Source organism: Urocitellus parryii, chromosome 6 (assembly GCF_045843805.1).
Source record: "Urocitellus parryii isolate mUroPar1 chromosome 6, mUroPar1.hap1, whole genome shotgun sequence".
Classification (NCBI taxonomy): Eukaryota; Metazoa; Chordata; class Mammalia; order Rodentia; family Sciuridae; genus Urocitellus; species Urocitellus parryii.
Window position 1 is genome coordinate 130,579,795 of NC_135536.1, and position 25,653 is coordinate 130,605,447.

The 25,653-nt window shown below is 38.7% G+C and overlaps 1 protein-coding gene across 1 annotated transcript in view; it reads right to left on the reverse strand.

Annotated features, from left to right (window-relative positions):
• Adamtsl3 (ADAMTS like 3) overlaps positions 1–25,653 on the reverse strand; it is a 320,949-nt gene that overhangs the window by 99,578 nt on the left and 195,718 nt on the right. The window contains exons 14-17 of the mRNA XM_026388213.2: positions 22,893–23,040; positions 21,235–21,319; positions 12,292–12,581; positions 1,747–1,876 (exon numbers count right to left, since the gene is read on the reverse strand). Coding sequence (XP_026243998.2) covers positions 1,747–1,876; positions 12,292–12,581; positions 21,235–21,319; positions 22,893–23,040 — 653 coding nt within the window. The remainder of the gene's footprint in view (positions 1–1,746; positions 1,877–12,291; positions 12,582–21,234; positions 21,320–22,892; positions 23,041–25,653) is intronic.

Sequence of the window (25,653 nt, forward strand, 5' to 3'; positions counted from 1 at the left end):
AAATTTTTTTCCAGTGAGGGGGATCAAACTCAGGGTTTTGCATATGTTAGGCAAGTGCCCTGCCATTGAGCTATATCCCCAGCCATTTTTCAAATATTTTTGATCTATGGCTGGTATGGATCTGTGGATGCAAAATGCATAGAAAAAACTACAACTGTGTTTGATGTTTGTAGAAAGCTCTGGACACACTTGACAACACGGATGTCTTGCCCTGTAGTTAGAGCAAACATTCCTAAAAGCCCTTGTAAGTTGTCTCTTCTGTAATGAATATTCTGGTGTGGGATACAGTCAGCCTGGGGGTGAGGGCAAGAGATGGCAGGAAAGCAGATGGCCCTATGTTATTTCTGGGCTTTGCCAGGCCAACCAAGTTAGTCTGTTGGCCTCAATTACATCATCTCAGCTGAGCACAACAGCATGGCTCTACAACAAGCCAAGAAGTTCCCAGTATTTCTTTATACTACTATCAAAGTTGGAAATATGAGAATGAACACCAAACATGGTGTCCATTTCATTACAGGTATAGTCTCATAAGGATGAAGCAAGTCTGGAACTTGCCTCCTAGTGAGATTTGTGAGTTAAGAGAGCAAGACTCCTAAGGACAGGGTGCCCATCTCCAAGATGTGAGGGCCTAATGTTTAGGGTGGCCTCACTTATTTAATACACCTTCACCACTCTCATGCCATCACATAGGCATCTTAGCTGATGATTTCAAAGAATCAAAATCAGAAGGGAATTCTAGAAGCACAATTTATTTCCTGAATAAATAGAAGATACTATACATCAACATGGCAGGAGGTCATAACTTTTCTCAGTCACTTATAACCCAGAACATAGCAAAACTTGCCTTTGGTAAACAAAGGCCACCCATCAGATGGGAAGTATAATTACTAAAGGCAGGGAAGAGATTTTGGTAAAGAGAGAGGAGGTGACGGAATGGACTATAGAGGATTATACATATTTAGCATCTAATTCTTATTGCAGAAGACTGGCCTACACAATAAAGAAAAATGAAGGAGCTTACGGTTTAGATTCAGAAAGTTCTTGTGTAACAAACTGATGGTGCATCAGAATCATTGTAGCCAGCAACTCTCAGAGACAAAGGAACATGGGGGAAGCCTGAATCTTTTCTGATAAAATTACCCAGGATGGAACAAGAACTTAGACCAAGATGTTGATTAACTTTTAAGGGCAACCTTCCATACCAGGAAGACCAAAAAGAAGTCATCTTCATCAATTATTTGCAGGCTATAACATTACAACACACAATTTGAGATCTAAGACAAGTCAACAGGAAAGGTAATAACATATCTATGTGAGGCCGACGTAACAAACAGGAGCTCACTCAGTCACCTGACAGATAGAGATCAAGCACCCTGTGTGCCAGTGCTAACTCTACCTCAGATCCTGTGCTCTCTGCTAGGGCATTAGAGGAAGAAGTGCCCATAAGGAGATGGGAAGGAGGAAGAAGAGAACAACCTAGTGACCTAGTTTTGCTAGAAGCAAGCCAGTTTATTTTGCTCATTCATGTTTGCTGCTACAGAAGACTGCTGCTTAGCAAGGCTGCATTTGAGCATATCTGGAAGAAATAGGCCAGTGCACAACTTGAGCATTGAAGAGAGCTCTGAAGCAGGCTTAGCCAACCTACCTGTGTGAGTCTTGAGTCGCTATGCACAGCTGAGTTTCTCAGCAGGAGGCAGTGTTACCCTCCAGACACATTATATCCCAGGAATACAAGACAGCACATACCTGGGCGGACAGGGCTCTGTGTTACAGGCCTGGCTCATTGCTGGAGGACGGTGGACCATATCACACAAGCTGTCATTGACCGTCTGCTGGGTCTGGATGTGTAAGCACACTGCTATGGCTTCTTGATGGCCTGGAGGGTGGTAAGAGAAAAAAAAAATGCAAATGACATAGGATAGCTTATTGTAGAGAGAAAGAAAACAAGGTCTTAGGTCTTCTCATTCTTAGGTTGCTGCCCTTTCGACTACATCATGGGGCTGCAGGATGAATTTCAGGGCACAAGTACAAGCAAACACCTTGACATGACCCAAAGTCTCCCCATCTTTGAAGTCCTTCATTCACATTTTAAGCACAGTCCCTCTCCTCTCTCTCTCCCCCAAGCCCACTCATCTTGACAACATTTGATTCTCCATCTACCCTCAGACTTACCTGCATCTAAATGTACTTGAAGCCAAAAGAATCATTACAATGATCCTTCCCATAATGTACAACAGTTTCCCTAAGAGGAATTTTCATGCCAGCTGCCAAAGAATCACATTTGCTCTATATCATTTCATATGTGCCAAATCCAATGTATAACTTTCAAAATTTTTCATCATGGTTTGAGATGCTGTTCACTGTTACCATAATTAGTAATATTTTGATTGCTAACAAAACATAGCAACAATTTCCATTGAGAAAGGGTACAAAGTACTTTCATTATGTTATTTGAGCCCAAAATCATCTTGGGAAGCCAAAAATGATATTCTTATCTCCATTTTATTAATTTAATAAGGAAACTAAAGTTTGGAGAGAAACGCAGACAGCAAAATGTGGCAGATTAAAAACTAGAAATCAAATTCCCTGCCTCCAGAATGTGATATATCCCCAAGTAGTGACTGCTCCTTGTTCAAATAAGAACTTCCACAAGTGTATTTTTCCTCTGAGGCCACAAAGATCTGTCTCACCCCAAAGCCCATGTTTTCCACTGCTCTTCTTTTTGTCTGTTAAGATAAAAGAGAATTACTATAAAATTGGAATTGAATAAAATATAAATCAAAATTTTGATTTAAAAAGTCAAATAAGAATGGTAACAGCCCCTGACCATGCTATTTGAAATATGTAAATGTATTCAATTTCATGTTAGAATGCACGTTCCATTATGTTACAACTTGTGGTTCTTTTTCCAAATGCCATGTTTCAATCCAACCATTTTACAGCACTCTGCAGAATGCAGTATAGGCCAAAAACATTTATAAAATATATATTTGTAATACTCAGTTCTTTCCAACAAATTTTCTCCTGCTGTCTTCCGTTGTAATTTTACGGTGCCTGACATAGTGGGATGCAGTCTTAAATCTATCTACATGCATCTTCCTTGAACTTTTAAAATAAACATTGGCTAACCTGAAATGTAAGAAAATACTGCTACAACTTCATAACTGGTTCTTATTTGCAAATATCAAAGCTTCCTTAGTGACTTAACATGTATATTAATGTTCATTTTATAGTAGTTTCATTCTTTTTTAATCTGAGAAAAATCCAGTTCCCTTTGGAATACAGTTTAATTTGAATTAAAAATTCTTTAGAAAATATATTGAGACTATTATGAGTATTTTTTGGAGACTACCTGGTGAGACTTTAAGCACTATTTTAACCATTTTTGAATGGAATTGTCTAATACTTGTGACACACTTCTCTGTCTTACAGCAAGTTTGCTGAAAAGAATTTAAAATTTTACTAGATGATTTGGCATATTTTTGGTATAGAATCATTTTCCAAAGATAGCCACAAAATATTTCTCATCTTCCATGCTGGTCTTACAATGTGACCTTGACACTTTCTACTTCAAGAGATTTCATCAAACAATTATCTTAAAGAATACAAGTAAAAGAGCTGGACATGGTGGTGCACACCTGTAATTCTAGCAACTGAGGAGTCTGAGGCAGGAGGATCACAAATTCAAGATCAGCTTGGGCAACTCAGCAAGACCCTGTCTCAAAAAATAAAAAGGGCTGTGGACACAGCTCAGTGATAGAGCACCTTTGGGTTCAATGCCCAGCACCAACAAAAGTAAAACAGTAAAACAAAAGTTAAAAATTATAAATATAAGTTTCATCTTCTACTTGTCAAATTTCAGGCAGTAATTGCAACTATGCATTTAGATATTTAAATTAACTCAAGAATTGAAATTTCAGGATGATTTTTCCAGTAAATTCCCTGACTGGCACAAAGCAACAACAGTTACTTCACATTTGACTTCAGTAGTGTTATGATGAAAGGATCTTTTTCCTTCTTTCTTTCTTTCTTTTAGCAAATATGTATATAGTCATATGTCACTTAATGACAGAGACAAGGTCTAAGAAACACATTCCTGGTGATTTTGTCACTGTGACAACATCACAAAGTGTACTGATACAAATGCATATGGCTATGATATCACTAGGTGATATAACCTTTAGGGACCACAGTTACATATGCAGTGCCGCATGACTACACATATATACTCCAAGTCTTCATCAAGAAATAAATTAATGATTAAAGGGTAAAACACAGACTCTAGGAGAGAAGCAAAGCCAAAAACGAACTAACACATTCCTTTTTGTTGGCTTAGGTTAGTTTGAGTTGGGTTCCTCATATGTATATAAGAGTCTTGACTGGTTTAAAATGCAACGTGACACACATACACAAACACACACAGATACAGGCCTAGAGCCATTGTTCTGAAAAGAACAATTAAAACATTTTTTTTAATCTGCAAATAAGCTGGTATGATAGAGTAGCAAACACATAAACTCTCAGGTAATGAAAACTAGGGGAAGCATCATATGTTATGGACTCAGAGAAGAGCCAAAGAACAGTATCACGCATCACTAAACATTCCAGTTGAACAGCGCTCCAAATAGGTGAGGAGCCAGCTGAAGAGACAGCTGGTAAAGATTAAGGGTTGTCGAAAGCCATTTGGTCCTATGAAGAGTATCATAAACATCACTGGAGCCTGAGAGGAAGTGACCAATTATATTAAGAGTAGCTGGAAAAAACTACAGCTTGAGGCCTGTCATGATTGAAGGGATTCGCAGAGAACAAAACAGTGACAGCTAATGTACCATGTCGGGAACACATCTCCACAGGGAGCATGTGTAAAGGAGCCCAAAGCGAGCCCATTCAATTCTTATTCTCGTTCCACTGTTTGCAGGAAAGCACTCTGGTATCCCACTCTACATAACAGAGTACACCTACACACATCAGTGTCACTCATAAATATATGCAAAATCCTATATTAAATACTATCAGATCAGTCTGCCATAAAATACTATTACATTGTGACCTCAAAAGCCTGTCCTCTCACCTACACTATCCCTCTCAGAAAATATTCATGCATGCACACAAAACAGAAACTACCAGGGAGCAACCTCCTTTCATAAGCATAAAAACCCACCTTTGGATTACTTTGCCTTTCACTTTCATTCTGGAGATTTCTCAAGGTCTTTCAAATATTATCCAAGATTATCTGACAATAACCCAACCCAACACAACACATACACACCCAACTCCCCCTCAACCCATGATGCCGTCCAGTCATCTCCTCTCTGTCCTATCATGGCCAAATATTCACACACACACACACACACACACACACACACACACAAATCTATTCATTTCCATTTTGCCATCTCTCAGTCATTCCTCAGCTCTCTTAAAATTGGCCTCGATCTCTGCTATTCCAACGACAATTTGGTCACCCCTGACTTTGCATTGCTGAGCCCAGTGTCAACTCTGAATTCCTTCCTTGCCATCCCACCATATCACACCCTTCTGTTTTCTCCCCATCTTACTGATCTTTTCTTCTTGTATATATTTTTTTAAAATTTTATTTATTTATTTATTTATTTATTTATTTTTTATTGTTGGTCATTCAAAACATTACATAGTTCTTAATACATCATATTTCACAGTTTGATTCAAGTGGGTTATGAACTCCCAATTTTACCCCGTATACAGATTGCTGTATCACATCAGTTACCCTTCCATTGATTGACAAATTGCCTTTCTATTGTCTGATGTATTCTGTTGTCTGTCCTATTCTCTACTATCCCCCCTCCCCTCCCCTCCCCTCCCCTTTTCTCTCTCTACCCCTTCTACTGTAAATCATTTCTTCGATTTGTATTATCTTGTCTTACCCCTCCTTTCCTCTTATATGTCATTTTGTATAACCCTGAGGATCGCCTTCCGTTTCCATGCGATTTCCCATACACAATGGAGTATTACTCTGCATTAAAAAATGACAAAATCATAGAATTTGGAGGGAAATGGATGGCATTAGAGCAGATTATGCTAAGTGAAGCTAGTCAATCTTTAAAAAACAAATACCCAATGACCCCTTTGATATAAGGGGAGTAAACAAGGACAGGGTAGGGATGAAGAGCTTGAGAAGAAGATCTTCTTGTATATTTTTGCAGCTCTGTGTCCTCCACCTAGCCATTAAATGTTGATTTTCCTCATGACTTTGACTTTAACACACTCTTCACATAAATCTTCTTCCTGAAAATTCTCAGCCACACCTCTGTGAATCTGTAGTTCAGATGTCTCCACTTTGCTTCAGAATCACACACCTGACTGCTATGTGGCATCTCCATTTGGAAAGTCTAAAGGCACCTTAAAAATATTAAATGAATTCATTGTTTCCCTTATCAAATTGGACACTCATCACCTTCTAAAAGAAGACTCAGATTAACCAACTCCTTCCTTTTCACCCTCTCCCTTGACAGACTCTTCTACATCTCTCAAAGTCATCCTCCATCTTCCCTGACACCACTACCATCCCGACTCCAGAACAAGCTTGCCTTCTTTATTTCTTTTCTTTTCTTTCTTTTTTTTTTATACCAGGGATTGAATCCAGGGGTACTTAGCCTCTGAGCCGCATCCCCAGCCCTTTTTATTTTTCATTTTGAGACAGGATCTCACTAAGTTGCTTAGAGCCTCACTAAGTTGCTGAGGATGGCTTTGAACTTGTGATCCTCTTGCCTCAGCCTCCCAAATCACTGGGATTACAGGTGTGTGCCACCACACCTGGCCTTGCCTGGAAAAGGCAATAGCTTCCTGTTGTTCCTTATGTCTATTCTTGTGCCTTCTGTTCCACTCTCTATGATGTGAGAGGGTGGAAATAAATAAAAATTTGGTCATATCACTCCCTCTTTAATTACTAGAATGGCTTCCTATGATCTTCAAAGATCCAAATCACACTGGCCTGCTATGCCTCAATTTTCTGGCCTCTGCCTTCCTCCCTAACATCATTTCACATTGAGCTCTGCCTCACTGTCAATCCTCCAGCTGTACCTGGCTCCTTCACACACCATGCTGCCACACATCAAGGGCCTCTGCACATGCTCTCTCTGTGAAGTTCTCTCAGGGCCTCCCCCTCCAAACCCCCTCCTTTGCTTAACCAATTCTTCATAAATTACACCAATTAAAAACTCAAGTTTTTAGAGAGGCTTTCCCTGACTTTACTAATTAGGCCAAGTTCCCTCTCTTGTATGCTTTCATAGTACCACATTCTTCTTTTGCAGCTGCTATCACCAGTGGTAACTGTACACATGTGGGTGATCATGTGGTTAATGCCCTTGCCCCATTAGAATGGAGTTGCAAAGTTAGGAGCTACTGATTCCCTATCACCCAACCTACTACACGGAAACACACACTAACTATTTGCTAAATGTTGTTTAGAAATGAAAAAAAAACCCCATAGATTTCCATTACTGCTAGGACCAAGCCAACATTGATATTATCCACATTATGAACTATTTTTCTTGAAATTCTAGACAAGCAATCAGATATGAAACATGATAAATATTTTGAAGAAAGAATAAAATCTTCAATATTTGCAGATGAATACATAGAAAACTCATAAAAAATGAGCAGGAAAACTATTAAAATATTAAGAGATTCAACAATGTCAGTTTTGTGTTGTTCTTATTTTTGTTTCTTTTTGTGGTGCTGGGGATTAACCCCAGGGTCATGAGCATGTTAGGCAAGCACTCTATCAGTGAGCTCCATCTCCAGCCCCATTAGTCAGATTCTTAAAAAGAGAAAAAATAATCAGCATTCTAATGTAAAAGAAATACCCTATTATTATATCACAGTAATAATAACTCAAATGATGTTCATTACGTACCATGAACCAGATTATGATTAAACACTTCTCCAATTTCACCTATTTAATAGCCACATTTAATCCTTTCATTATTCCCAGTGAGGTAGGCATGGCTTTCCCCATTACACAAAAATGAACCACCGATCTACAAATTTCAACAAATAGTTCAAAGAGAGCAGCAGAGCAGGGGTCAGGCCTCGAAAGTCCATTTAGTACTAGCCTGTGCTGTTAGAAAATATATAGGTGAAGACAACAACAGTATAAAATATGAAAGGACTTTGGTAAGGAATGTTTATGATGTAGCAAATTCTTCCCAGAGGGCACTAAAAAGGTGTATACACACACACACACACACACACACACACACACACACACACAGTGCTGCACACCTGCCCAGCCTACCTACCTCTCTGCCTGCACAGGCATGCACACATGCACACGCACATGTACACACACACACATACACACATGCACTATGGAAGCTGGAGACTGAGTAAGTCTGGATTCATCCCACTTTCAGGAATTAAAAAAAGAACTCTCTTGCTATTTGCTACTCTAATGTGAAAGAAGACTTATGCAGCAACAATTTCAAAAAACGGTTTTATTTCCCCTATTCAAAAAACGGTTTTATTTCCCCTATGATGTGAAGATAAGCTAGCAAATATACAGAATTTGAAGATGTGGCCAAAATTTTTGTTTTCACAATTTGTAATTTGTATTTGTTACTCTTCTACCAGAATAGGGGTATTTAAGAAATAACTTCATGGCTTTGAGAATTTCATCTCACTGTGATGTCAGTCATCACAGGCTTGTCCAACTCTCTGCTTTCCAAAGTGAGGGTTTAAAAGCCCACATTCACATGTAGGTGGACTTGTGGGGGCTCAGCTTCTAGAACTATGATAAAATAGGTCACAGAGAGGCAAATGTCAGTGAGTATATGCAATGTGTTTGAAATAATGAAATCAAAATAACCAAAATCTGTGCTCCATCAAAGACTTGTCTTATTCATTTTATATTCCTGATATTTAGCACAGAACTCAGTAAAAATCCATAGGGTCTAACAAAATAAGCACTCAATTTCCAGTTTTTGTAGAGAATTTTGGTTACACAGTTAGCTCTTCAGTTTTATAGAGTTTATTCATTTTTTAAACTTGAACCCAAGAAATTAAAAACATAACTTTTTATAAAGTTATAAAGCTTATTATATTCACATATATAGTTCAACTAACCAATCCTTTCTAAAGAATGACAATCAAGTAGTTCATTTTCACTTAAGAGGCAGTCAAGGGTTCTCCGAGCTTCCTCAACTGTAAAATTTAGGTTAGTGGGTGCTCAAGGTTCATTTTAATCCCAGAATTGCACAGTAAAGTACACCCTTACAGGGCTAAGAGGATGCTTAACTGAGTGTTGAAAGATTACCAAATTGAGCTCTGTCAAATTTTGTAAAACAAATTCCAGATTTACAAGACCACAGCAGAAAGAAAGTACCTATAGCTCAGGGGTAAAGCACTTGTCTAGCATGTGAGAGGCCCTGGATCCCATCCCTAGTACAGGGGGAAAAAAATCAAATATCCATCTGCATACTGAGTGGCATTTCTCATAGTTTTTCTTCCCACAGCAGGACAAAAGGTCCACTGGGAAGATAAAAATAATCTCAATTAGTCAAGTTTCACATTGTTTCATAAAATATTTATGCTTTAAATAGATTGCTGTATGTACATGGATGTAAAACCAATGTGATCCTGCAATCTGCACACGTGGAAAAATAAGAATTCATACCCTGTTTGAATCAAATGTATGATATGTCAAGATCATTGTATTGTCTTGAGCAACTAATAAAAATAAATAAAATAAAATAAAATAAAAAACAAACAGACAAAAAAGTTATTCTATCTACCCTTAAGTACATACTCATGGGAAATTAAAATATATGCCTACACAAAAAATTGTTACATGAATGTTCATAGCATAATATACAAAACATGAAAATAACCCCAACTGCCGTCAATTGGTGAATGTCTAAATAAAATGTGCTGTAACCACATAATGGAATACCATTTGACCATATGAAGGAACAAAGTCCTGAAACATGACACAACATGGATGAATCATGAAAACACTAAGATAAAAGTGAGAAAAGCCAATAATAGAGGATGCATATTGCAGGATTCCACTAAAAGAAATATCTAGAACCATCACAAAGTAGATCAATGGTTGCCGGGGACTGGAGTTTGAAGGGTTCTAAGATTGATTAGGTTGATGATTACACATCTTTTGTGAATATACTAAAAAAAGACTATACTGTATGTTTCACATCCATAAACTATATAATTGTAAATTATATCTCAATAAAACTACTACAGAAAAAAATCAGAAAATCACTCCAGCAGGTGCACTCATATGGGAAGGGGAGTCCACAGTCATCTCAGTGGGTGCTGGGGACAAAAAAGTAAATGCTAGCATTTTAGTATCAGGCTCAAAAAAAAAAAATGAGGTCTCACAGCAGCTGAATTAGAATTGAATTAGAATTGACTCTCCCAACTGAATTAGAATTGACTTGGTCATTTTGGGGGGGTTCCATTCCAAATGGTCTATTGAGTTCTAAAGGTACAACATATTGTGTTTTCCCATATAGAGAGGAAAAGAATTGAAATCATGGATGACAGAGTAATAGAAGATACACAGATTTTTATCAATGACAATGTTTAAAAGCTTGAGATTAATGAAATAGATTGGGGGGTATGCAAGCAATAAGAGGACTGCTTTCCTAGTGAAAGATACAGCTCCAGGTCCCTGATAAGATTGCAGCAATGTGGTGACTGAGAAGTGGTGCAGATATTTATATTTTGCATTTATGTAGTAGAAAGTTCCAGGCACCTAGTACAGGGATTCTGTGATTGTCAGTGGCTATCTCTACAGGGTTTCCCTAGGCTCATGGAGAGAAAGGACCACTTTGCAAATTGCCAAGGGCGTGTCAGTGCTAAGATTTCGAAGACATACATACATCCATACATACATAAAGAGGTATCCAGGATCCTGAACATGGAGGGAGAGGATTAAGCTTTCAGCAGGAACAGACACAAAGCAGTGTTGGGGGCAACTGAGACTATGTGTCATGGAGGGAAGAGACACAGCAAACGTGTGAGCTCCAAAAGAACCAGAAAGGCTAAATTCCTAGCTGGATGGAATAAACTTCTAGGAACTAAGGAGAAGTCTTTCTTCCCAAGACAGGAAGAAAGACTCCAGGGGCAGCTAAGGATTCCTCTCCTAAATTCCAGACGTGTGACTCCCTCCATGTGAAAGGCTGGATGAGGCCTCCAGTTGAGGCACATGCCGCTCTGGCAATTTTAGAGAAGAGGTGTCAAGGATAGGCTGGTTTAGGGTTGAATCACACAGCAACAAGAATAGGTAGACACCATTGATTTATGGAGCGAGGATTATGGCAAGGATTGAAAATTCAGTCTCAAGAGCTTAGGAAACAAAAGGTGAGGGGCTCACATATAACGCACTCCAAGATTAATAAGGATTTCCAAGCAAAGGACACAGGACCCCCTGGGGGAGAGGAGGGATCTTCTGAGCCAGTGTCTCTGAGGCAGTGGCTCCCTGTATGTTCCTTGCTTTGGCTGGGACTGACTCAGAATATGCTCAGGTAAATTTTAGAGCAGCTGGCTAGAAGCCACGAGGAGGAGTCAGAGGACAGGGTGTTCAGGGCCCTGGGTTGCTAGAGAGGCTATCTCTTTCACGTTGGTAAAAGAACTAGCTTTCCTTTTGACAATTTCTATTCCTTTCAACAGAGCCCCAAAGAATGGCTATCTGTATGTCGGCTTCCTGCTCATCTGCTCACTTTTGAATCCTGTAGTGCTTAAATAATCCAGAGGGAAACTTCTGTACCCTGAGCGGTCAGGCTACACAAACCCTTCCTAATCCTCACAGGGCTTCCTGCCTATGCATGTCATCCATACCTACACACACATATAAATCATGGTGACTGGTTCCTTCTGCCCTGGTTCCTGTCCCAATGTGCAGGACAAGCTCTGACCAAAAGTTGCATCCACTGTGATAATTCAAGGCTCCCTCGATGTGTATTTTCAATGCCAGATGGATTCAACTTATCCATTCTGCATTTCCCTGTCTATCCAATGTTAGCCAGTGAGGCCCAACCCATTTCAGTTATGCAGATCCTTACTGCCCAAGAAACATACGAATTTTTTTTAAATTAGGACACAATCCCATTACCTTTTGCCTATCTAAAATAATAGCTAAAAAACATGACAGAAAAGCCTAGTTTTCAGTTGTTGGAATGACTTTATCCCCTTTAGACTTCTGCTAGTGTGCTTATCTTGCTTACCCAATTTGGTAACTTCTCAAACCACTAGAAAAACATGACATAACTGTCCCATAAGCAAAGGTTCAAGTACCTCCCAAGCATGTTGCTGTGCAAGGGGTGAAGCCAGCATACTCCCAGTCGTAAGTCATGTCACCGTCCTTCTCTTGGAGAGGGACGTCCAGCTCTCTCGATGCAGGACTCTCGTTACAAGCTTCAATGAGGCATGGCCGCTCTGTGGGCAGCTTGGGGCCTTCACACTCTTCCTCTGGAAGCTCAGTTTCTGTCTGTGTGAATGTGAGCAGCACTCGGCACTTGACCTCTCTCACTTGTATGCCCGGCCCACATGTGGTACTGCAGGCCGACCAGGGTTCCGGAATGAACCTAAGGAAAATCACAGGGCCAGGACAGGAGGTCACACACAGGCTGTAACAGGAGTAGTGTCAGGCAATCAACAAAGGAAAACATAACCATCTGCCTTCAGAGGGAATTCATTTGGGGTGCTGCACTTCTATTATGCAGTTAACTATCCATTATGCAGTTAACAAACTTTCAGATCTTATAAACAACAGAAAACAAAAAACTATGCCCAACTCTTGCATCTGTATAAAAAAATCAAATTCTGTGCTATGATAAGAACAAACTATTGTTACAAAAGTTTATGTTTTCAATATTTAGTAATAAATAAATCATCATGTAGACACAAATTCTAATAGGAGTTTAAATTCTAATAAAGTTTTCTTTGCAGCCCATCCCTCCTTCTACCTCCTTTAATTTATTTTAAAATATGGAGATTTTCACCAATATTTATTCAGTGAATCTTTTGCAAACTTATTCATATATATATTTTAATTGTATATTTTATATAGATATAGATATAGATATTTTTAATATATATATAGATATAGATATTTTTTTAATTGTAGTTGGACACAATACCTTTTTATGTTGTGCTGAGGATCGAACCCAGGGCCTCGTATGTGCTAGGCGAGCGCTGTACCGCTGAGCCACAACCCCAGCCCCATGAGCTTATTCTTTATAACAGATGTTGTAAAGAGATGTTGTAAAGAATGTTTCAATGTTTAGGGGCTAACCTATAGGCTATCATATATGCCTTTTGCAAAATGCACAAAGCTTTAATATTCTATTTAACATAGTCATATTGACTATGTTAATGCACTAAGCTGCTGAATCTTCTTTAAAATATTAAAGGTATTTCACAATCTGGCTGAATGAAGCATTTATTTCTTATCCTAAATTATTACCCACTAAATCAAGGGTGACCAAATGATGGACTTTGGATATGTATATCTAATATGATTTTATCTGTATTACATCTTCTTATTATTATATCCACACAATTCTTACTCTCTCCCCACTACCCCTAGTAATATTTTTTTTAAAGGCAAGAAAGGAACGTAGTCATATGAGAACACTGAAGAGCCACATCCAGGTGAAACACACCCAGAGGGCAACAGTGTGTTCCCTGCATCTCTGCACAACAGAAGGCCTTAAGAACATCAATTCACTCATGTGGGAGCTTAGATATGAGAAGTGAAACAATGGAATAAAATGGAAAACCGCAGAGCTGAGGAAACCAACTGTGAAATGTAAAAAGACAATTAGAAATCTAAGAAGTAATTCAGCGGCTGGGGACGTGGCTCAAGCAGTAGCACACTCGCCTGGCATGCGCAGGGCGCTGGGTTCCATCCTCAGTACCACATAAAAATAAAATAAAGATGTAAAAAAGAAGTAATTCAGAACAAGGGAAAAAATCAGAAAAGATATGACTGAAGATCAAACTGATGACACAGGGAGGACTTAGAAGTTAATATGGTGTTCAGAAAGAAAGAAAAGAAGTAAAGATGTTAGGAGGTAGAAGGAGGGATGGGCTACAAAGAAAACTTTGCTGGTGATGGAAAATGGAGATCATAACTATTTAGTAATGGTAACCAATTTAAATGGATTAAATTCTCCTATTAAAAAGAGTCTCTGATTTATGAAACCATAGAAGATACAAATAAAATCAAATGACTTCAGAAACATAAAATATATAAGGATAAGCAAAATGAGATTTTAAAATACAAATTAAAATAAAATAGAAGGTCAGAAAAGCAGATGCACATATTAGGAAAGAATAAACAGAATAGACAAAAAATATCACTATTTGAAGATGACCTTATAATTTTGAAAAAACAGTAAAATCAACTGAAATTTTTTGGAAAAAAATAAAAGAATTTAACAAAGCAGTCTATAACTATAAATGTATGTGTATCTGTAAAGAAATACAGATATATAGTGCATATCCTAAAATTACCGGTTTTCCCAGAATTCAGCTAACAATGTTTGCTGCCAGGCCATATGCTAAGCATATTACATGTATTATTTAATATAATTTACACAACAACTTCAGGAATTGTCATTATTTTCCTATTTTTACAAATGAGAAAAACCTTTCAAAGTATAAGAAAAATTACTTAAGATCCAGGAGTTTGTTATGTATTAGAAATATGCAGACCTGATACAACTAAAACTATAAAAATCTGAGGAGATGCTGAGCCCAAAGACAAAGTATACTTTATTTCCCTGAACAGGAAGACTCAAAATTACAAAGATGTTTGTTCTCCTTTGCTTAATTTAGAAATAATGCGGTTCCAGTTCTGACATCTAAGGCAATTTGGGCAGGGGTATGGGAGGGGACAGACACAGACAATACAACTCTAAAATTTTACAGAATGTTAAGTGAGAATAATCAAGAACATTTTTAAGAGAAATAACAATTAAGAGTAACTGCACAGCCTGATTAAAAAGATAAAATAATTCAAATAGTATGGCACCAGTAATGCCATACTTAACAGAATGATGACATTTTAAAATCAAAATGAGTAGTTTATTCAATAGATGGTGCTAAGTTATGTAGTTGTTTGGGAAGAAATTAAGTTAGACTGATTTTTGCATATGACATGTCAAAGTAAATTCCTTCTGGATCAGTGTAAAATATAAACCCATAAAGATTACTAGAAAAGAGTATTTTAAAAAAAGGTAACTTCCCAGCAGGGCCTGAGGGCACATGCCTGTAATTCTAGCAACTTGGGAAGCTGTGGCAGGATGATCACAAGTTCAAGGTCAGCCTCAGCTTCAGCAACTTAGTGAGATCCTGTCTCAATACATACATAGATGGATAGATATATAGATAGATAGATAGATAGATAGATAGATAGATAGATAGATAGATAGATGATAGATAGATAGGCTGGGGGATGTAGCTCAGTGGTAAAGCATCTCTGGAATCAATCCCCAGTCCCCCCCCCCCAAAAAAAAGATAAATTTTCCAATGTTAATTAAGGTGTTTCAGGAAAAAAGGTGAGCTTTGGTACTGCTGCTGGCAGGAGAAATCAGTACCGATTTTCTGAAAGGAAATGTGACTATAGAATTTAAATGCCTTCAATGTGTCTGCCTGTTTTCCGGCCCAGAATCTCCACTCCAGCAAATATTTCCTAATGAGACAATTAGAGATGTGTCATCTGGGATTTGTTGCTGTTTTGTTTATCACAGAGAATAATCAGAAACAAACTGCAGGCAGCCTGAGAGATCTTTCTATAATGCAACCCAGTAGCAATTAGGTTCTTTTCCTTCAATGGCAGCCACTGCCTCCAGAAAAATCCAAGCTCCTTAATGAACCACAGAACATCTCCAGGACTTGCTCACTTCTCCACTTGCAACCCTGCTGCTGTCACTGCCTGACTCCACCCCCTGGCTTGTTTCCACACTCATGCCACCTAAACAGTCTGCACACAAGCTACTCCAAATATCTGAATTGCTGTTCTTCTGACACCTCAGGACATTAGGATCTCAATTCCCGTATGATCTCTCCCAGGAAGCCATCCCTGATTCTTAAGGATACATGATGTCATCTTACCATAAGGTAATCACAGTACCCTATAATCTTACACTCCATAAAATACCATAGTATAGCACTCACTTCTCTATCTACTCCATTAGACCAACCTTGGATTGGTGAGACTTGAATTGGAGTCATCTGACATGAAACTGCAGCTCTTCCCAGTACAGAGTGAGTCTCCCTTATCCAAAATGCTTGAGACTAGAAGTGTTTCAGATATTGAATTTTTTTTATTCTGGAATATTTGCATATACTTAATGAGCTATCTAAAGGATAGAATCCAAGTATAAACACAAAATTCATCTGCTTCTTATAATCTTTATACATATATCTTAAAGATAATCTTACTACATATTTTTAGTGCATTTTGACTACAGCCCATCACATGAGGTCAGGTGTGGAATTTTCTATTTGTGGTATCATATCTATGCTCAAAAAGCTTCAGCGTTGAGAGCACTGTGAGTTCTGTATTTTTGGATTAGGGATGCTCAACTTGCACCAAAAATGTAGAATCATTGTCCACTACGGGATAGCTCTGAAATGGGGGACAATTCCTTATTCTTTCTGTGCCTTGGCTTCCTCTGCCCAAAATGAAGACAATAATAATATTATAGGGGTATTGTGAAAATTGAGAATTAAGCAAGCTAATCCATGTTGAACCCTTAAACATGGTCTGCCATAAAAGAAGCCCTCAATATTTGTCATTGTTTAGCAAACAGATTCCTGGCATACAACCTAATTTGATTTTGGCAAATTCAATTTCAATGGAGAAGCTAAAATAGTAGTGAAGAAACCATGCAAAGTGACTGTCTGGTTTCTTTAGTGTTCACATATGAAAAATGGGAGCTTGGACAGCAAAACTGCAGAAGTGTTGAGAATGCCATAGAATTGGAGAAGGCTCCAGGGAGGAACTTAAAACAACTTCCAACCGATGAACCATATCGACCGTGGACACATGCCACAGCTGAAAGCTAAGGTCGAAACTGCAGTTCCCTTGGCTTAAGTTTATACGCTAAGCTATAATTTTTATTTTCCTAATTAAAAAAAATCCTTTTGAACATCCGCTCCCTATGTAAATTCACACCATAGAAGCAGAAATATTTATCTTCTCCAGGCTGGTTTGGCAGGCTTTCCTCCAGGGATCTAAAATACAGCTGTGCTCATCTCCTCTTCCATTGTCAACAGTAAGCATCCCCAAGCCACAAAAGACAATGGTAATAAAAGGATGAACTGGAAGCTGAGATACGCTGTGGTTTTGTTTGGAAATTGAGGGAATGAACAGAGTCAGAAGTGGCAGGAAACTATAAACTTTACACCAGACGGCCAGGAACAGGCCAGAAACTGGCAGGCGGTGTGAACTGCACAGGAAGATTGCATGGAGCCCTCAGAGGGGGAGATGTGGGAAGGTAGGGAAGAGGCAGCTGTGCACGTTGGGGGATCAGGTGCTGCTGGCCCAGTCTCCCAGGGTGGGAGAGAAGGGTGGTGGCATCCTTCAGGGGTAAAGAGCGTATTAGCTCTGCTCTGTGGACAGGGGAGGAAGAATCCCCAGTAAAGTCAGTGGGGCTGATGGAAACTATAGGTTTGGGATGACTATGAGCTGAACCACAGTAGCTTATGTTGCACTGCCCTTTTCTAATTCCATAATATGAACAGTATTTTCTGATTTTGGAAGGGACTTTGGGAGCATCTGATCCAGTGGTTCCCCAAATTGGATACATACCCCACCCACCTCTCAAAGTCACCCGGGGTGCTTGTTTAAAAATGCTGGTGACTGGAATTTGTAAAGACAGAAAGAAGAATAGAAGGTACCAGGGTCTGGGGGTGGAGCAGGAGGGAAGTAAATGGGGAGTCATTATTTATTGGGTTCAGGATTTATGTTGGGGATGATGAAAAAGTTCTGGAGATGGATTGAACAACAGTGTAAATGTATGTAATACCACTGAACTGTCTACTTTAAAATGGTTAAATGGTAAATTTTATGCTGAGAAGGTCTTACTATAATAAAAAAAATCACAGATCCAATAGAAAAAAAAAAGTTAGTAATAGGTCTCTACTCTCAGTGTCTGAAACAGAAATCAGAGTTTAAAAAGTAACACAGGTGATTCTGATAGAGGTGATTTGAGGACAACCATTTAAAAAATGATATTTTTATTATAAAAATACTCCTTCCTTTTTATAGATGCATGTTGAAGTGTTTATGAGTGACATGTCATGTTGTCATGTCTGTCAGGGTGGGAGCAGTATTGGTGGCATAGATAAAAAAGAGTGGCTGTGAGGTGACAGTTGTTGACAGTGAGTGATGAGCACATGGGGGTCCATTATAATATTCTTTTATATAGGTTTAAATTTCTCTATAATATAGAAGTTTTTAAGAACACAATATGAAGGGCACATTTTCAACAGATAAGAAAGAACAGTGAAAGGGGTGGAGGTGAGGGACATTCTGCTATGGGCAAGAACAGCCAACAGGTCTGTGCAGCTGAGTGTCCCATTCAAGCCAAAGCAAGAAACTGGCCAGGGAAGGGACTGGGCCCAGGAAGGGCAATTCCCTTTAAAGTGCTGGCCTATTGAGCAAAGATAAATCTTTAGGTGATGAGGACGCATTTGGATATTCTGAATATTGCAAAGGAAGAATCAGATCTGTGCCTTAGTTAGACTGGTCTGGTGGCTATATCGAGGGTAGAAGAGGAACAAGTGAGGAACAAATGAGAAAGCTGTGGTAGGTATCTTGGTAAGCAAATTCAGGTCCTGGATGGGGATGGCAGTAGAAACGGAGAGAAGGATCTGAAACCGGGAAAGATTCTGGTAAAGATCATCAGGACCCAGTAGGACCCAGAACTGTTCTGGACTAAAAAGTTTATGACTTTCCTTGCAGGACCACAGACGTGTGTGTGGTGGGTGGGTGGGTGGGTGGCTTCCAGCAGTTTAGCCCAATGCCTTCCTCATACAGTTGGAAACCTACAGATGTTGACTTACTTGTATAAAATCCTTATTATCGTTTTAATAGGTCAAGACTGACCTAACTTCAAATGAAAAATGACAACCAAAAATCACATACATACACACACTCTTTTCTATCAGCCTATCAATCTTCACTCTTTCCTTTGGTAGTCAATTACTCATTGTCTCATTTCCTTCATATTTGGAAATTCACTTCTTAAAATATTCACAATGCTTCCCTCTCTGATCTTTGAATGATACTACTGTAAAATCACCTGGAAATGAATTTCCTATCAATCAATTTACTTTCTCTCCTTCCTCCATTTTTTTTCCTTGACCTTCTGTGAGATTTGAATCCTATCTGCTACCCCTCCTGAACCTTGGACTCCTTCAGTCTCTGTAATAATGAGTTTTTATGGTTTGAACACATTACTTTACTCCATTACTTTGCCCATCTTTTCTGGTTCTCCTTGATCCTCTAGACCTCTGGGCTCTATCATGAACCCAACACTCCTCCCTTCCTTCAATCACTCTGGGGTCATTCACCCTCACAGCATCCAGTGTCTTCTGTGGTCATTTTTGGGCCTGACATAGGTCCACGTGGAAAAGTCTGCCTGTGTCATCACTGAGATGTGCCAATGCTCTTGGCCTGATCACTAAAGGCATAGTGCCTTCTCACAGAGAAGCAAGCCACTGTCTCCTGGGATTCACAGCTGGGCTGGACCACAGTTAGAAAGGACATTGAAAAATGAGAGAATGTTCTGAAAAGAGCCATAAGGTTGGTAAGGGATCTAAAACAACACATGGAAACTGCTGAAAAGGCTAAGAATGATGAGCTTGGAAAAGACAAAGCTCTTGGGATCCATGACAGCTTTCTTCAAATTTATGAAAACTTGTCACATGGAATAGGAAGTAGATGTGTGGTGTTTTTATTTTTTCTGTTTCAGAAAACAGAAATTAGAAGGAGGTATATTTTGGCTCAGCAGGAGAAAAAAAGAGTACCGCAAATAATTTGGGTTGTTCAATGTAAGAATGAGTGGGAAAATCTGCCCATTGCTGAAGGTGCTAAAAAAGAAATGTATGAGCTATTATGAGGAAATAGTCCCAGAGCTGCCTTAGTGTGGGGAAATGGACCCATAGTACCATGCAGATTAGAGTTTAGAATCACCACTGCTCACTAACCACCACTGCTCACTGACCTTAGAGAAGTCTTTAAAGTTTCTGTGACTCACTGTCCTTATTTACAAAAGGGGCAGGTTGGGCTTGATCTCTCAGGGAAAAAATGGGCCAGACTGCTGCTGAGATCCCCTCTCCTGTCTCATTCTGCATGTTCTACATGTTCTCTGTGGATAGCTTCTCATTGCCACAGACTCAACATGTCTGACATGGAACCAGCTATCCACTACTTGAGTCTATCATTGGTGCAGCTGTTCTAATAGACTTCTGTGCTAAAAATTTCAGAGCACCTTGGCTTCTTCCTTGCTTTTGGTCCCTATATTTCAGCTTCCACAGAGCTTCTTTGATTTGCTCTTGATTCTGCATTTCGACCGACACCTGCAATCCAGACTTGTACCATGTGGATAGCAGTCACTGAAATTTTGAATTGGAATGGATCCTGGAGAGATTGAGTTCAACCTACCCCTTTTATAAATAAGGAGAATGTGACAAAAGAAACTATAAAGACTTGTCTAAGGTCACATAGTTAATAGCAATTGATATAAGTCCTGATACCCACAATGCCATGTGCTTCCCATTGCTCCATACCACATCAGCCCTGGATTGCTCCTTATAAGCACTCAGGTCACCTGGATTCACTTCATCATAACTGGTTTTGTAGAGTTTGGCCAAGATTTAACTATGGAATGACTGGTTTATTTGCATAATACTGTCATGGTCCTTAGTTAAATCATGTGTTAATCTAGAAATTATCCCCAATCTCTTAATTGCAACAGAACACTGGGTCTGCTTTGAGTTAAATAACACTGTTCTTTTCTGTGCTTCTCACAGATACTGCCAAAGTGAGATGCTGAGTTGTGAAATACAGAAACATTCTAGCCAACTCAAGCTCTCTAGAGTCTGCAAACCCAGGTCATTTGGATACTGAATGTATCATTGCACTCTGATGAGTACAAAAATTACATATATCATGTTAACTGGCTATGCCCTGATTACTCCCACAAAGGGCCCTGGACTCACGTTGGTTCTTCTGTTGCTATTCTGGTCTCTTCTAGTTCTTGTGCTTGTTTCAGCCAAGGTAACTTAGCTTCCACCGGACTTTTTTCTAAGAAAACAATGAGCACAAATAATAAGCTTAATTATTATTAATCATAAGTTTTTGGCTACATGAATCACTATTGGCTGAAAATGTCATTAATAAAGAGGTCATGTTTTTCAAATGCAAGTCGAGTCCTTCAGCACAGTACATTAGGTGAATTCTGGAATAAATAAAAATTTCTGCCATGTTTTTAAATTAACACATTACAAAATGCAACCCAAATGATCCCCATGATACATTTGAACGTGTTCTCAAAGTTAAACATAAAAATGCCTTTCATAAATCAATACCATTTTCTGTTCTTTGCATATTAAAGCTCTTAACTTCAACAATATCAGCTTGCTTTCTTTTGCCACAAATTCTTTTGTCCACTGAACAAAGAAATTAATAGAGAAAAACAAATAGCATGGAGGTTAATAAAGTGGGAGTATGAGAGAGTGTGTGCTATGGTTTACTCAGACTTTAATTGTTGCTAAGGGAGATGATTAGTAATTACATCTGGCACAAAGGAGCAAACTGGTGCCTCCTTCTGTCCTTTGAAGCCTCCTTAGATGTGAGGAAAGAAACAAATCTAGTTGTGAAATAAGAGAGAAAATAATTTTGGGCTGCTGCTCTAGGGAAATTACAGATAATAAGAAAGTGTCTACGAAAGTAACATGGAATACAAAAGAAAGGAGAAAGGGCTTTACTGACAGTTATATAATGTGTACACCTGTCATGGCAAATGATGAGAGAGACTCAGTCAAGTATGTGTTGATTGAATGGTAATTGTGAGATTATTTGAATAGATAATGAACCCAAAAATAAAGAGGGAGAATTTTAACATCCTTCTAAAATACTAAAGAGGAATCCTCTTTATAAACAGGTGGGAACAACTTTTATCCCTTTCAAGAAGGAAGCTATTTGTCATAAGGATTGATAGCGCCTTCCTAACATACATGAAAGTAATCGTATACAGAAAGGAGAATATATTTGATCGATGAAGCCAAGACTTGTTAACCTTCTCTGATAGGAACTATTGGAGAAATTCTAAATGCACTCATAGTCCTCGATCGGGATCCAAAAATCTTCATTTCAAGCACTATGACACATGATGACCATGCCAGTGTTCCTCCTGCAAGAAACTTAATGCTTCAGTGGAGGAGTGTATACAAAGAACTGTGAGAACAAAGGAGAAAAAATCTTGAGGAGCAAAACAGCTGCCTCCACTGCCTCCTCCTCTGCCACTTCTTCCTTTTTCTACTCCTCTTCCTCTTTTTCCTTCCTCCCCTTTCTTTTCTCCTCCTCGTTTTCTTGAAGGCAGGAACTGCATCATATTATTTGATGCCCATCAAAGAAGTACATAGCACAAGTGTGCACAGATAGGAACCACTCTCTATGTACCAAATCCACAGGGGCTCAGTTTTGCCTCCTCGATAAATCACATGTGCTCAATTTCTTAATCAAGGTGGACAACTCCACTGCCAACTGTCATTAAAACGTTTTCTATTAGAATATAAGCGGAAATAGAAAAGCTGTGATATTGGAATGAGATCTGGAAAACATCATTTGATTTAAATTAAAAAGAACAAAAATTTACCTTTTGGTTTATGACACGGGATGGGAATGACACATTCCTCTTTGATGTGCAATTTCAGTTGTGGATTGCAGCCCCCAACGTGCTGTCCACGATGGTTGATACAGAGAACCACCCGGTAACGTAACCCTCGGCCACAAGTCACTGTGCACTTCAAAAGAGGTAATGAGGAGACGGTGAGTTTCTTTTTCATGAAAAGGTCTACAAAGGCATTATTTTATCATATGCAAAAGAAAACCATTGATCTACATAAATATTAAACATAAAAGATGTCCAAATAAGTAATATATAATGAAGGGGGCAGAGGCTGTTTTTCTGAGATTCCTGTATTTCCAGGCCCCTCCTGTACAAGCCTGCTTCCAATTCTCAATTCACAAACTATTTAAGATGAGATCATAGCACAAGAAAAATAAATGTTCTGAAATCTTATTTTGCTTTGTATCAAATATCAAAGAAACTCAATTCAGGTTTTCTTAGGTTGGATTAAATTTAATATGATATTATCCAAAACAAGTTGAGTGAATCTGGAAGAAACACTTCTAAACTATAAATCCAAAAATTACATTTCAATCAACCATGCTAGAGTGTTAAACTTTCCATTCTGCATACAGAAATTGATGTTGCAAAGCCATGGTCACATGAAGAGACCATCAAAGAGTATTCAGTTAAACAATATAGGCAAAAATACTACAGATGTGTCAATTAGATAAAACATGCTAATGTTTTTCTGAGTTTTTTGTGAAATTTGTAATTATTAGCCTTTTTCTTTGAATTGTTTATGATTTAAAAGTCACTATTCCCTATAAGTGGAATGTTTTCATGTCCTTTGGAAAATCTAGGACTTTTTTTCTCCCTCATATTGGGGATTAAACCCAGGGTTGCTCTAACACTGAGCTATATAATTATTATTATTATTATTATTATTATTTTGACATAGGTGCTGGCTAAGTTGCCCAGGCTGACATAAAACTTGCAATCCTTCTGCCTCAGCCTCCTGAATTGCTGGGATTATAGGCGTGTGCCACTGTGCCCAGCTTCTACAATATTATTATTTTTTTTAAGAGAGAGTGAGAGAGGAGAGAGAGAGAGAGAGAGAGAGAGAGAGAGAGAGAGAGAGAATTTTTTTTAATATTTATTTTTTAGTTCTTGGTGGACACAACATCTTTGTTGGTATGTGGTGCTGAGGATAGAACCCGGGCCGCACGCATGCCAGGCGAGCGTGCTACTGCTTGAGCCACATCCCCAGCCCCTACAATATTATTTTTTAATTTATCTAGACATATTGGTGTTATGGTTTAGCTCCATAATGTCCCCCAAAGTCTCACATGTTGAAAATGTGGTCCCCAGTGTGGCAATATTTATAGGTGAGACTTCCAGAAGTAACAGGATTATGAGGGTTCTGACCTCATCAGTGGATTAATCCATTGAGGGATTTGCAGCTGACTCTTAGGAGATACAACCTAGTTGAAGGAAGTGGATTCTTGAGGGCATGCCCTTGGGGACTATCTCTTGCCCCAAGCCCCTTCTTCTCTTTCTGCTTCCCAGGCACCGTGATGTGAGTAGCTCTCCTCCCCACACCCTTCGGCCCTGATGTTCCGTTGCCCAAACAATGGAGCCAACTGACTATGGACTGAAACTTCTGAAATAAATAGATCTTTCCTCCTTCTAGTTATTCATGTCAGGTTTGATTATAGCAATGGATAGCTAACACAGTTGGTGAGTACAAATATGTACGTGTTTAAGTTAACAGACTTTCATGTTTTGAGATCATGTTAGGTTCACAGAAATATGAGCAGATAGTACAGCATTGTTCTATGCCCCCGTATTCCTTTTTTCCCTTTATCATTAACTGACTTATGTAGTATAGTTGCTACAACTATGGAATCAATGTAGTAGTGCCCCTTTGTATGGGTTTCACTTTCTACACTGTCGCCTCTTCAGCAGCCTCTCTGAGAAGCTGGACTCCTACCAAGGAGGCCACTGGAGTCCGTGGTATTTCCAGAGCTTCTCTTTGTAGCTGAATATATCCCAATGCGAGCAAATCCTTATCACTGAGAATATAATTCTGAAAAAAACTGAAAGGCATTAGGAATCAAGGATAGCGAATGAGATGAGCTGGTTAACAAACTGTTTTTACATTAAAAGTGATGAAAAAGTGGTGATATTTATGGGAAGGCATACAAGCTCTTAAGTCAACAGAATGCACGTTTTCTAGGACTCAAAGGGCTAATGACTACCTATGCAGGTAGGAGAAGCACAATTGACTGAAAAAGTGCAAATCTCTAGGGACTGAGTAACAAGTCCTTTTGCAACTGTGGCAGTATTCTTTGCATTCAACAATATGGAAAGAGAATTCAAGCAAATTGTGAGCTGACAAATCTTTAAGAATGATTTTTTGATGATAGACTACCACATGGATCTGGGCATATAACTCAGGAGTTAAAAGAACTAAATGAATTTGCTGAAATAAATTCCTTTAAGTCCAGTCTATTTAGGTGATCAAGTCTTCCAAGGGTGTGTGTGTAACACAAAAGGAAAAAAAAAAGCCAACAATAAACATTAACAAGAAAATTACTGTTCAACCCAATGGATACATGTACCATTTTTAAAGACTCACTCATCTTGAAGAAAGACTGATTTCAAATGAAATTTTACTTTTTATGTGTAATCACATTTTACCAAATTTGAAATAAACTCATGTTGGTTTGATTGGATATTATATTTAATAATAACCGAATCTAGGGGAACATTCTTAACATTAAGA